At 42.1% G+C, this 14,922-nt stretch overlaps 1 protein-coding gene across 1 annotated transcript in view; it reads left to right on the forward strand.

Annotated features, from left to right (window-relative positions):
• The first annotated feature begins 208 nt into the window (after positions 1-208).
• unc5db (unc-5 netrin receptor Db) overlaps positions 209-14,922 on the forward strand; it is a 137,738-nt gene continuing 123,024 nt past the window's right edge. The window contains exons 1-2 of the mRNA XM_056279580.1: positions 209-233; positions 8,230-8,445. Coding sequence (XP_056135555.1) covers positions 209-233; positions 8,230-8,445 — 241 coding nt within the window. The remainder of the gene's footprint in view (positions 234-8,229; positions 8,446-14,922) is intronic.

A 14,922-nucleotide genomic window follows, 5' to 3' on the forward strand; every position in this document is an offset into this window, starting at 1 on the left:
GACAGGAGGCTTTCATTTAAAGTCCTTTTTTCAGCTTTTACCGAGCTAGTATGCTTCACCAACTTGTGGAACGAAAGTGGAAAGTGCAGCACATGCTATGAATAAACACTCGAAAGGTCACATTGATTAAATCTAATTTTATAATTAGGGAAATGAACAAGGGAATAAATGAAAGAGAGAGCAAAGGAGGGGGATAAAAAATGCTAACATGTTGAAGATCAGCCCCATGCAAGGTGACTAAAGTACACGTCCATAATGGGTAATATTGAGAAGTTTCATTATCTAATGAAGATTATATAGAAATAGTTGCTCATGAATTATGGTCTTGATTTATGAAGTCGTGGTTTGTAGCAGGGGTCTTCCAGGATGCTAGACTCCCACACAGATTTCTGGCGTTTTTTTACGAAAAAGTAAATTGAGATTTTTGTGTGACTCCATTATGCCAGTCTTGTCATATGTAGAAGAGAGAGGACATTTTCTTTTGACTGTTAGTTTTCTAGAGGCAAAACAGCTGCGTATGGCCCAGTTGCCAATCAGGGTGAGAACATATAGTGAGGGGGAAAAAAAGAAAGAAAAAAAACACAAGGGCAAACGATGAAATGTGATTCTTCAAGTTAGTCTTCAGAAGAGGAAAGAGCCCACACATTTCAGAAGTGTTGTGTGGTGTTGAGATGTGGGAGCGCTGCAGGCCGCTGGGTAAACTAAAGTAAAAACTGCCATATCTTCAGATGATGTAACCTGCTGCATTATGCTGCGGAGAGCATCTGCTTGAAAAAAGCAGAGACTGTGGTCATAAAGAGATCCACCTGGTTAGCGACAGTGTTAAGGTATATTGTGTCATTAAGGTTCAGATTGTGTCATTAAGACAGTGTGTAGCTTGTAATAAAGTGACTCCATTCTCATCCCATGGCATCATGTATTGAAGCTGGTTGCAAGGCGAGGATATGTGACCCACAAGATACCAATTTCCATGTCTGTATAGAGATGTGGTGGGTTAACCACTCACTACCTACTCTTAACCCTAAACCTAACTGCTATGTAACCTGTATGTCATTAATATTCATAAATCATGGCGTAAGTTACAGATGGCGAAGAGTACTTGGTGCGTCATATATCAAAGCGTTGTCAATAGCTTTTGCATAGAAAATTAGCATAAGAAATATTGGTTACACTTTATTTTAGGGGGTCGGAAATTACCTAGTAATTTCCTAGTAATAAGGTGGTAATTATCACGTAATTTCTTAGAAATAAGGTTGAAATTACCTTGTAATTTGGGTTAGGGTTAGCTGTAAAATTACCGACAATTTCACCTGCAGCATGAGTCCGGTAAATATACATGCAATGCCAAAATAGCGCCACAGGGTGGCGCCTCTTTTTGTTTTGTCGTGGCGCACTAGAGAGCCGTTTTCAGCGCTGCTTCGAGTGGCGTCCGCTAACTAGAACCAACTCTCGGCGTAACACGTTGGTGCAGGTTATAATTTTTATGTTTTACTGTTCATGTATGATCGGTGAACATAGTGCCGTGGTCGATGTATATACAATAGAATAAAGTAGCAGTGTGGAAATCCCCATTTCGTTGTCTGTCGCCCCCCCCCCCCCCGAGCTAATCGCATATCCCGGGGCTCTTGCTAACTAGCCACTTGCTGCTGGCTCTCTCCACCTACACCAGGCCAACGTTACCAGCAGTTACAAGCAGTAGGCCATGCACAGTCAGTGGAAACGAACAATACTGGGAAAAAATATGACTCGACGCGTGCGCAATAATCTAGGGGAAGAAATCCAAGAAAAGTTGAATCAGTTCATCTGGACAAGTGTAGTGGGAGAAACGTTTCATCACTCATCCAGCTGGAGATATCCTGCAGCTCTAAACTGACTGCAGGATGTCCCCACCCCTATAAACGGCACAGTTGCATAATGACCAAAACCGGCGATCTGACGCCAGTTTCATATCGTCACCTTCTTAAAATAATGGCGTAAGTCATATTTTCAAGTTTTTCAAAAAACAGAATAAACTGAAACTGAAACAAAATTAGTCAGTTTATTCTGGGTTTTTTTTTTAAACTTGAAAATATGACTTAGGCCATTTTTTTAAGAAGGTGACGATATGCAAATTGCTGTTACCATTACCACGTGACCAGCGTTCCACATAGGACCACTGATTTGAACGGGGAGTCATAAGAAGCCAGCTACGTGAAGAGAGAACAGCTTCTTCATCTGAATGCTGTGATTGCAACTATGCCCCAATTCTCTGTGAATAGTACACGGCCATTGTAACTCGTTAATGGTCACGGCAGGGGAAAAGTAAAATTTGACATTTCAATGTTTTTTTGTGGAATTTTTATTGATTATGAAGAAAAATAGGACTTATATAGTTTCACCAGAGATATGCATATCACTCATAATGACTCGGGTGATTTTAGAGAGGCAAATAAGGCAGACTCAACGTGACACCATCATATTCAGTTAATACTCATCTGTCAATGCAGGCTCATCCATGATCAACACCATATCCATTATGCACTTTGCTTATCCTTAAAGAAGGGGTCTGTGAACGAGTTAAAAAAGGATGATGTCTAGAAAGGATTCAGAAGATTATACATTTACTTTAGATTATAGATTATAGATCACTGTCATCGAGTTTAAAATATGACAGTGTACTTAAAGCTGCAGTTCCTTTTAAAGGAATTAACGAAAGTAGATAGTTTAACATTTTATTGAAAAAATACAAACCTCTTAAATCACAAATTTCTTTTAAATAAACAGCAGCTATACATTAGTTCCCTGGGTGTCTTTTTTTCTAATAAAGATCTGCTGAGGAATTTAGTAGTGGATTATGAAAAAATTATGGAGTTGTAGTGCCTTATTAATAGGAGAAGTATTTTATTGATATGTGCACAGAGATAGACTCTACAGGCAATGTTACGTCACGTAATCTGAGATGAAATGGTTCCAGAGAAGTTTTGTAGAAGAGAGGGGAGCGGCTATGAAAAAAGTAAAGTATTGAGACAAGGTGGATGCTGTGAAGTTTCTCTGCAAGTCTTTTTTTTGGGGGGGAGGATTTTTTCCCCCTTTTTCTCCCAATTGTACTTGGCCAATTACTCTACTCTTCCGAACCATCCCGGTCGCTTCTCCACCCCCTCTGCCGATGCGGAGAGGGTTGCAGACTACTGCATGTCTCCTCCGATACATGTGGAGTCACCAGCAGATTCTTTTCACCTGACAATGAGGCGTTTCACAAGGGGGACGTAGCACATGAGAGGATCATGCTATTCCCCACAGTTCCCCCTTGCCTCCGAACAGGCGCCCCGACCGACCAGAGGAGGTGCTAGTACAGCGAACAGGACACATACCCACATCCGGACGCCCAACCAAGCCGGAGGTAACACGGGGATTCGAACCGACAATCCCCGTGTTGGTAGGCAATGGAATAGACTGCCACGCTACCCGGACGCCCCACTCTCTGTAAGTCTTTTAAATGACCTCGCTAGTTCATCAAGTTTTAGCCTAATATGACAGATGAGCCCAATTTAACTTCTGTTGCATCCTTTGCAAATGTGACTATTGCACATGCGTACATTGTAATGGCGTGCTGAAACCATATACTGTTCAGCTGTTGCTTTCAGTGTGAAAAACGAAACACACCTGGCGGGTTGGATCCAGGGAATGATTCTTCTCAAGTCAAATGATGCAGCATAAAAGACTCACACCAGACAAGAGAACATTTTCTCTCTCTTCAGTCATCCAGTTTTAGCAATCACTTGCCAATTGTAGCCCTCATTTTCTTGTTCTTTGCATACATGAATGGACTGGAATGTGGCTTAATTCAGCCACTCATCTACTCTCCTGCATGCTACCTGCATCGAGCTGTTTGGCATATGTGCGGCCCACTTGTTAACTCCAGCCAGTATTGCTTCCTTTGACCTCTCTCATCAACGAGGCATTTACACCCACAGGGCTGCTGCTGGCTACATGTTTTTCTGTTTGTCGTGTTCTCGTTAAATCCCCTACACACAGTAGTGCGTGAAAATCCCATGTTGGCAGCCCATCTTGAGATGTGAGAACTGGAGCAACTGGCACCAACAGTCAATTCCAATTCAAATCTATTCATGTAAGGCATATTATATCCCTTTTAATGTTTACTTAGACACCAAGCGAACCTCAACATTCAGTTTGCATGCTTTCTATACTTCTCATACTTGATATATGTTTAATGGCCATGTGACTCACTGCAGCAAGGTGTTAACCTGAACAGGGAGCTGCACTTCATAAAGTAGCTGATGAGCATGTGTGTGTGTGTGTGTGTGTGTGTGTGTGTGTGTGTGTGTGTGTGTGTGTGTGTGTGTGTGTGTGTGTGTGTGTGTGTGTGTGTGTGTGTGTGTGTGTGTTAACAAACGCAGTTGAATATTAAAAAAAGAAAATACGAAAGTTTTCCGAAGTCGGGGGTCTCCTTGATACTACAATATACATGTGCAGTAGGCATGTGAGTATGTATACATTTGTATATATGCATTTATATATTAATGTATGTATGTATGTATGTATGTATGTATGTATGTATGCATCTATCTATCTATCTATCTGACTTTCAGTCTGTCTTACCTGCTGCTAGTGAAAGACTAATAAAAAATCCTGCATTTTTTGTGAAAATTAAGGTCTTCTAATCTTCATTGTGAAAAGATATATGCATCACCTCTCACATAAGTTCTACATCATTGCCTCAATTTCCAATTAGTCTGCATACAGATAGCATAGCTTCTAATTTTTTAAGATTACTTTTTAGATAAAGTTTTGCATAGTGAGCACAGGTACCTGGTACATTCTCTGGGGGAAAAAAAAGATTGGTGTTGACAAGCTGCAAGTTCTGACCGGTTTCCACAAAGCCCTTCCTATCATTAAAGGAGATATATATATATTTATATCGTTCGTTATTCGTCCGTCGCAGCGACGAGGACCATCTACTCATCCTGTGATGGATGACTGATGACTTGCGCAATGATTAAAGTGAGGAAGAGTTGCGCATTATATATATAAACACCATGTTGCGTTGGAACAGCTCACCATTGAATGTCTTTTGCAGCAAATAAGAAAACACAGCTATAATTTGATAGAGAGAACGTGAAATTGTATACACCAAAGAGATGAGAGAGACTTCACTCTGAGGAAAACAGCTTGTGGTGTCCAATGTAATATTTCCTCTCAGCATGCGGTGAGATAAACCGATCAGCCAAAACATTAAAACCACTGACAGGTAAGTAAATAACATTGATTATCTTGTTACAATGGCACCTGTCAAGGGGTGGGATATATTAGGCAGCAACTGAACAGTCAGTTCTTGAAGTTGATGTGTTGAAAGCAGGAAAAATGGGATCTGAGCAACTTCGACAAGGGCCAAATTGTGATGGCTAGACAACTGGGTCAGAGAATCGCCAAAATGGCAGGTCTTGTGGGGTGTTCCCAGTGTGCAGTGGTCAGTACCTACCAAAAGCAGTCCAAGGAAGGACAACCGATGAACCGGTGACTGGGTCATGGGCGACCAAGGGTCCGATCCCACAGAAGAGCTACTGCAGCTCAAATTGCTGAAAATGTTAATGCTGGCAATGACAGACAGGTGTCGGAACACACGCTGCATTGCAGCTTGCTGTGTATGGGGCTACGTAGCTGCAGACCAGTCAGAGTGTCCATGATGACCCCTGTCCACTGCCAATCACCTACAGTGGGCATGTAAGCATCAGAACTGGAGCATGGAGCAATGGAAGAAGGTGTCCTGGTCTAATGAATCATGTTTTCTTTTACATCACATGGACAGCTGGGTGTATGTGTGTCATTTACCAGGGGAAGAGATGGCACCAGGATGCACTATGGGAAGAAGGCAAGCCGATGGATGCAGTGTGATGATCTGGGCAATGTTCTGCTGAGAAATCTTGGGTCCTGGCATTCATGTGGATGTTACTTTGACACATTCTATTTGCAGACCAGTTGCATCCCTTCATGGCAATGATATTCCCTAATGGCAGTGGCCTCTTTCAGCAGGATAATGCATCCTGCAACACCGCAAAAATTGCTCACAAATGGGTTGAGGAACATGACAAAGAATGTGTTGCCCTGGCCTCCAAATTCCCCAGATCCCAATCATATCAAGCATCTGTGGGATGTGCTGGAAAAAACATCTGATCCATGGAGACCCCACCTCTCAACTTACAGGACTTAAAGGATCTGCTGCTAACTTCTTGGTGCCAGATACCAAAGGACACCTTCAGAGGTCTTGTGGAGTCTATGCCTCGATTGGTCAGAGCTGTTCTGGCAGCAAAAGGGGGACGTACACAATACTATTAGGCAGGTGGTTTTAATGTTTTGGCTGATCGGTATACATGGACAGAGGAGGAATACATTTATGCTCAGAGAAGAAGCTCTGACTCAAATTTCTGTGTTGTATAAGATAAACAAACATTACAAAATCATCTTCGTAACGATTAATGATAATGTTCTCATCATTTTCAAATGCTGTGGATGAGATCAATAAATGTTTGGAGAGACAATGGGGCCATTAAATAGAGGATTAATGAGGACAGTGGTGAGAATGAAGGAACAAATGCTTGAAAGTCAGTTTCTTTCAAAAGTCGTACTACATCTGCAAAAAAAAAAAGTAATACAGTTGCCTCAGCCCCCAACCCATTTTGTAAATTCTGTCCTCTTCTTTTTGTCTATTCTCAAAGTTATCTGTGTTATAAGTGCTTTTCTTTTTCATATCCACTCCATTTGCCATCCATTTTGATAACATTTTCCCCATACAGTATTGGTGACACATGCTATTTATTTTATTTCTAAAAATAGAGATACAGCACCAATGATGCTCAAATCTCACACCCTGATACAGGAAATGGCATGACATGAGTTAACACAAAGCCTTCACCATTTGATGGATTAAAACTTGAAACTTAACAATACCATAAGGGGATCTATTTTTTGCAATTTTCTTGGTTGACTGCAGTGTGACTCAAAGTCTTGGCGGTGATGTGGCCTTCCTTTTGCTGTTGGGGTTAGTGTGAGACGTGCAGATAATAAATTGTGCTGGCTGTGTAGTTGAAAGGATGAGGACATATGAGCGGAGCGAAAGAAATCATGTGCAGTCACGTAATGATAAAGACATCTTCATATCCTAGATCATATCCACATATAACTCTGTACTATCTGACTCCATCTCTGCCTGTTTGTTTTATGTGTTGGTTCCCTTTGCATGTGCACCCATTCATTAAGTCATTTAACAAGGACAACATTGATTGAGAGAGGTGGTGAGAGGGGCTGATTCGATTTCAGAGGACAGAATTGGATTTGACGGTGGGACATAATAGCTTTCATGGGCTTTTACGATACTGAATGGCTTAGGTGGAGCTGCCTTGATGGGACTGAGGTCTAATACCCAGAAGGAAACCCAGGCATGGCAAGAGCAGAAATGTCCTTTTCCTGATTGTTCAACACCCCCCCCCCAATAATGAACCAAAGGTGTCTTTGAAGAGGTAGGTAGAGGATGCCACGTGACAAACCTTAAACCAATCCCGAAACTGAAATATCCATCTTACAATCCCAGCCTCTGAGATCAGTATTTCCAAAACCTGTTGTTTAGGCTGACAAGGGGCCCGGATAGACAATGACAAATGTCTAAGAAACAACAGCCATGTGCTTGCAAAAACCAAAATTGTAGGAATAACCTGGTGTGAAGTGGGAGCTGTTGTTGAGACAGCTGCACATCAGCTGCAACACAAAGACTGTTGCGCACCGCTAAAATCTGTGACTGAGATAAGTGTGTTCAGGCTTCGCAGCCACATTTCTGGTAATCATTCCTTCTTAATTCTCACCCACTTGGTCTGCACTGATTTCATTCATCTGCCAGTTGCTCTGAGGAGAAAAAATTTGACTACAGTCATAAAGGAAATGCCTCAATTGTTCTACTATATGTTAGCTTGCGATGAAAGAGGCATTCAAAACGTGACTCAACAGGCAGTCACTTCATATTTTTCGAGCCATTGCTTTTGTATTTTTTGTACTTTTATCACTTTAATGAAAGTATTTCGCAGCACAAAATTGTGCATCCAGCTGAAAGGGGTTTTAATCAATATTGAGTTACTGCAAATGTGTCATTACAATGTTATTCCCCTTAGAAAAAAAGAAAGAAAAGAAAACAGGGGTGTAGTGTAATGAACATATTGTTTATTTTGGTTATTTGGTCTGCAGGAGCTACGGGGGATGGCCAGCCAGATTCCCCACCATCTGTGCCAGGCACTCTGCCTCACTTTATCCAGGAACCGGAGGATGCCTACATTGTGAAGAGCAACCCCATTAAACTGCGCTGTCGAGCAGCACCTGCCTTGCAGATCTTCTTCAAGTGCAACGGGGATTGGGTGCACCAGAATGAGCACTTATCCCAAGAGTATAAGGATCTGAACACTGGTAAGATGAAGCATCAATGCATTTGTTCAAGTTCACGGCAATATACAGTAAACAAAATGCATCTGTCACTTTGTGAGCTGTACACACAGAGTGAAGTTGCAGTTTCCAGAATGTGAAATATCCAGTTATTAGAAAGTTCACACACACACACACACACACACACACACACACACACACACACACACACACACACACACACACACACACACACACACACACACATACAATCCCATACCATTCGCCATTACAGCATAGTCTGATCTAGAGATATCCAGTGTCGTTAAAACAGCGTCGGAGAAATGTAATTTTCTCAGCCTAGAAACAAGTTGCCAATTTCCTTTCAACAAACGCCATGTAGGATATTTATGCAATTCATGATGGGAAAACTCTTCATATGAAGACACTTGTCACAGCACAAGGTGTCCTCAACATTCAGTTAGTAAGTGGTGAAAAATAAACATTTAATCATTCATTTAATGCAATTGTGAAAATGATGTAATATTTTGATACCTTGTCTTTCACAAACAACAAAACATTAGAAATAAGGTTTTAATGTAATGATAGGCATGACTGAAAGACACACTCATCTCCAGTGACAACTGGCTAGTTTTCAAATTGTGCTGTAACGCATCAACTTCAGTTGTAAAGAGTTGATGTCCCTGATGAAACACAAGAGTTCTCTCACCACGCTAATAATGCCTGTCGGATTACGTCATTATGCTTGTCGATTTAAACCTGGCCTGATTACAGTGGGTTTTTACATGTTTAAATCTTAAACCTTAAAAGTAAGCAGAGAGTGCACCCATAACACAGAGTAAATCAGTGCTAGGTCTAGTACTATGTGCAAGTGTAATTATGCAGTCAGTTTAATCAATTTTGGGCACCAGATAGGTGGCTTTTAGCTGCATCAGCACAGTTTATGTTCACTCGGCCAATAAAGAAGTAGTTTACGACATTGACTTTCTGATGCAAAATTTTTTATCCACATCTATCCTGCTAACTCCTCAAGCAGTGAAATAAATGACGAAGACACGATGACCAGGATCTGGTTAGGGGTATTATAATGAAGAATATATTATATGTAAATATGAGTGAGAAAATAAAAAAAAGTTAGGCTCACACCAATTAAGTTCCATCAGTCTGAGGCAGGTGGAAGTGTGTTGATTAGAGGACTTGACTGAGACTTCCTGAAAGGATTTCCTCCAAAAACAACAAAGCCAACGTGACACCTCGGCTGGAAGGCTATGTGATTAGAGGCTGCGAGGAAAGCAGTCTTTCTTGTATTCATGAAGGTCCCTCCATAGGAAAGAGTGTTTAATTGCTTGTGGAAGTTCATTACAGTGTGATTGCTGTGCTGTGAAATTGTTGTGAGCTTGATAGTGGTGAAACGAACGTTGGAATTTCAATTGTTTGCTTCTCTGTGTAAGGATAGAAGTCGGGGGGGAAAGTTCAGTGTTAGTCAGCTCACTTCATGTTCCACATCAACATCTGCCATCCAGCAGGAAGTGAGCTAATTAATGGATTTCACAGATAATGCTCAAAAACGAGAGCAGGTGCCCAGTCCGCCTTAAAATCTTGGCAAAGGGAATTGATCATATTCTGCTGGTTAAAGTCACGGTGGGGTGCAAGGCAAACACAGAACTCGCTTAGAACTTAATGACCATCTTGAACTGAACAAAATAAATCTGGTGCAAATAAAATTACAGTCACAGAAAAGACTATTCCGTTTTGTTAGGACTGCAACTCAGGAGTGCAATAATTACAGGGCCACCTGTTGACTCCAAAAACAACAAGGCAAACCAGGCTTCGATATCTTCTCTACCATAAAGGTCATGGTTTGGACAAATTTATTTTTTTTACTCCCCCTTTCCTCCCCAGTTGTACTTGGCCAATGACCCTACTCTTCCGAGCTGTCCCGGCTGCTGCTCCACCCCCTCTGCATGTAGAGTCACAGCCGCTTCTTTTCACCTGACGGTGAGGAGTTTCGCCAGGGGGACGTAGCGCGTGGGAGGAACACACTATTCCCCCCAGTTCCCCCCTCCCCAACTGACCAGAGGAGGCGCTAGTGCAGCAACCAGGACACACACCCACATCCGGCTTCCCACCCACAGACACGGCCAATTGTATCTGTAGGGACGCCCGACCAAGCCGGAGGTAACACAGGGATTGAAACTGGCGATCCCTGTGTTGGTAAGTAACGGAATAGACAACTATGCTACCCAGACCCCCCCTGATTAGGACACATTTGGACTGAAAGTACAGCTAATGCAGAGATAGACAAAGTAAATTTAGACTGCTAAATCTGTAATTGACATGCCTTCTTGCTATTTGTTTGTGGTGCTTAAACAAATTTCAAATGCTGAGGACTCCAAACATAAAAGGTAGCACACACACTGATCATATGTATGCATATGTTAGTACTACTAACACATGCATACATATCACAAGGCTGTTTTTTCCTGCATGCTCTGATTAAGGCCACTGTGGGCCAAAACATCAGCATGTTTACTGACATGGTCGAAATAAAATAGTCAACTTCATGCTAAAGATCAGTGTTTATGCTACTGTTTCACTTCCGGGATACTCAAAGTTAGAATTATAGTCATGCTGCTTAACAGGCTGCTGAACACAGTCCTTTACCAATACTAAATTATTTCATTTGCCTTCAGTTATGCTCAGCGCAAATCTTCTTGAATGTAATATTTAATGCATATTTCAGATTCATTTAGTCAGTTCAGACTGAACTAATTCATCAGCATTCACAAGTCACAAGGTGGCTACTGCCATGCTTCCCCCTGACCTTCCACCTCCTGCTCTTAACCGGCCTCATTACCAATGCTCTCCACTATCTCACCCCTTCTGATTCAAGGGAGTTGAAAAATTATGGACCGTTTTACCTCTCCCCCTCCACGTCTGTGAGAAGACTGGTTGTTGCGCAGTACAATCACCACACTTAACTGCCTGTGGCGTAGCCGGGGCAGTGAAATCTGCTTACTATCATTTGGCCTGAGCGGATTAGCAATTAGAAAAACCCAAGGATGTCCTCACTAGAGCCCCCGCCCCACCCGCCTCCCCCCGCCCCACTGCCTAGGCCTGCCTTATATCAGCAGTAAACTCATAATCACAGATAAGGGTGGTTTTAACAGGAGGCTTTGTCCTGGCCCGGTAATAGACAGCAAAATTGTGTATTGGATTAGGCGGGCTAATCAGGGCAGCAGATCAGTGAAGAATTGGAAAGTTATTGATTAGGACATGGGCCCTCAATGCCACCAAGAGCTCCTGATAGCATCTCTTATTTACCAGCTAGCTTGAATCGCGAGGCACTGATAAAGCCTACAATGCCCTTGAGTTCTCCAGTACTGGAGGCAAAAGAAAGACTGTATATCACGCTGTTTACTGTAGGACAATTGAGAGAAGTCCACATAGTGGATAAGTGCCTGTGATGTTGTTGGTTATAGTGTTTGTTAAAGGAAAACTTCGCCAATGGTTTAGTGCACATGCAGTCAACTCTGATGGATAATGTAGTCAATGAAATAATAAAGTCCTCACTGCATACTATATTGATGGAGTGCCTGCACATACAAGGATGCATTGCATGCAAGCTTCTGTATTGTCGTCCATAAAATCCTCTGCACTATGGTTGTGGGATGTCATTTCCGCCTTTGGAAAATAACCTAGTCAAGATAATGAGGATGTCTTTAGCATAGACTTCAGAGATCGGAAACCCAACTAGGCTGTAGTTGTTCCCTTTTCCAGCCAACGTCACTATATTTGGCCCATCTGTCAAGTGATGTATTTTTATTACATCTGCTGTGTTCTTATTTTATTTTTCTTCCAAAGCTCTTGATCCACCCTACTTTTATATCTAATATACATCTCTTTATTCTATTTTGATTTATAGGCACCGAGTAATTCAGTTTAGTTTATTTCTTTATATTTTGTATATTCTCTATAGGTTTTGCTTTATATTCTTGCGATTTGGATTAAGCTGTAATGACACTTTGATTTCCCTCGCGATCAGATAAGTATCTATCTGTCTGTCCGTCTGTCTGTCCACCTGTTTGTCCACCTGTCCACCTGTCTGTCAGTCTGTCTGTCTGGCAGACAAGACAGAGGGGATTGAGGGAGTTGATCTTAATGCAGAGGGGGGTTGATCTTAATATGCATTTTCCCATGGACAACAGAAAAAGCATAGATTTTCTCCCTCAAATGCATCCCATTTATTTGTTGAGTTTATCTTGAGGTGCTCAGTTCTACCATCCTTGACCCATACTAACACGATTTCAGATCAAAAAATGTAAAAAAAAGAAAAAAAGAAATGGTGTCCTAGTTACTGTCTTAGCACATCCTGCAGAACTGGAAACCCTTGTTGTTGGTCTCTCAAATGAACCTGATGAGACAGACAGATTTACTGAAGACCTTTTGAAATCTTCTCCTGCTTGGCAAGTGTACACTGATCAGCCAAAACATTAAATCCACTGACAGGTAAGGGAATAACATTGATTATCTCATTACAGTGACGCCTGTCAAGGGGTGGGATACATTCGGCAGCAAGTGAACAGTCAGTTCTTGAAGTTGATGTGTTGGAAGCAGGAAAAATGGGCAAGCGTAAAATTCTGAGCGACTTTGACAAGGGCCAAATTGTGATGACTAGACAACTTGGTCAGAGCATCTCCAAAACCACAGGTCTTGTGGGGTGTTCCCAGTATGCTGTGATCAGTACCTACCAAATTTGGTCCAAGGAAGGACAACCAGTGAACTGGTGATAGGGTCATGGGCACCCAAGGCTCATTGATGCATGTGGGAAGCAAAGGTTAGCCCATCTGGTCTGATCTCACAGAAGAGCTACTGTAACTCAAATTGCTGAAAAAGTTCATGCTGGCTATAATAGACAGGTGTCAGATCACACACTGCATCGCAGCTTGGAGTTCCCATGATGGCCCCTGTCCACTGCCTAAAGCTCCTACAATGGGGACGTGAGCATCAGAACTGGACCATGGAGCAATGGAAAAAGGTAGCCTGGTCTGATGAATCATGTTTTTTTTTACATTATGTGGACAGCCGGGTGCGCGTGTGTCTTTTACCTGGGGAAGGGATTGCACCAGGATGCACTATTTGCAGGATGCACTATGGGAAGAAGGCAAGCCCACAGAAGCAGTGTGATGCTCCGGGCAATGTTCTGCTAGGAAACCTTTGGTCCTGGCGTTCATGTGCCTGTTACTTTGACATGTACCAGCTACCTAAACATCGTTGCAGACCAGGTACACTCCTTCATGGCAACTGTATTCCCTGATGGCAGGGGCCTCTTTCAGCAGGATAATGCACCCTGCCACATGCACACATTGTTCAGGAATAGTTTGAGGAACATCACAAAGAGTTCAAGGTGTTGCCTTGGCCTCTGAATCTCAATCAGATCGAGCATCTTTCAGATGTGCTGGAGTGACAAGTCCGATCCATGGAGGCCCCACCTCACAACTTACAGGACTTAAAGGATCTGCTGCTAATGTCTTGGTGCCAGACACCAGAGGACACTTTCGATGGTTTTGCAGAGTCCATGCCTTGATGGGTCAGAGCTGTTCTGGCAGCACAAGGGGGGACCTACACAATATTAGGCAGGTGGTTTTAATGTTTTGGCTGATCGGTGTATATTTCTGACCAGGTCACTAAGCTTGTGCGGGGCTCTCAACAAGAAGCTTAAACAAGCTTGTAATGTATGCCAGCAGGTACAGGAACGCAAAAGGGGGCTTAGGAGATATGGTAGATGAAAATAAAATGCAGTTTATTTCACTCTAATCTCAGGGGTCCAATTTACAGGCGCAGCAATACTTTGATCTCAGTGCAATTAAGGCACGGCTCAAGTAAATGCTTTAATCCTATTATGTTAGTCTAATAAAGGACAGATATAGGGCATAAATGCTCAAATTAAGAAATGGGGAGGGTCTGTGTTACAACTGAGAGTTTACTCACCACATAGAGAGGTTGGTTGGAAAAACAAAAGCCTTTCTTTTGTAATTTATCAGTCCTCATTTCTCCTGTTCCTGAGAGCATCCGAATTAGCAAAATTATTAAATTTTTGAAATTGTTGAGAAATTATCATTATTTGGAATCTGGAATAGGTATTCGACATCTATTCACTCAATAATCTCATTGTGAGAAGATTGGTCAAAAGCAAACCAGTATTCTGCGGTGCATGTAAATGGTATAATCAACTAAGACTATCATAATCAAGGGCAATAATTAGATTAATATGTGAATATTCCCATAATTACTTTCACATTATTTATGACACAAAAAAAGTGGAACGTAAAAGAAAATGTTTTTGATTTGTCCGCTGGGTTTTGATAAAAAGCTTACCATCACACCAAGTTTGGATATGGCACAGCAGGAGTCTGTTGGGACTGTGTTGAGCAGCGATCTCCTGGGTGTTGGGTGAAAAATTATCCCCCTTCCTCCCATATGTCTGGAAACAAGGAGCTG

Source organism: Lampris incognitus, chromosome 1, assembly GCF_029633865.1.
Source record: "Lampris incognitus isolate fLamInc1 chromosome 1, fLamInc1.hap2, whole genome shotgun sequence".
In the NCBI taxonomy this organism is placed as follows: domain Eukaryota; kingdom Metazoa; phylum Chordata; class Actinopteri; order Lampriformes; family Lampridae; genus Lampris; species Lampris incognitus.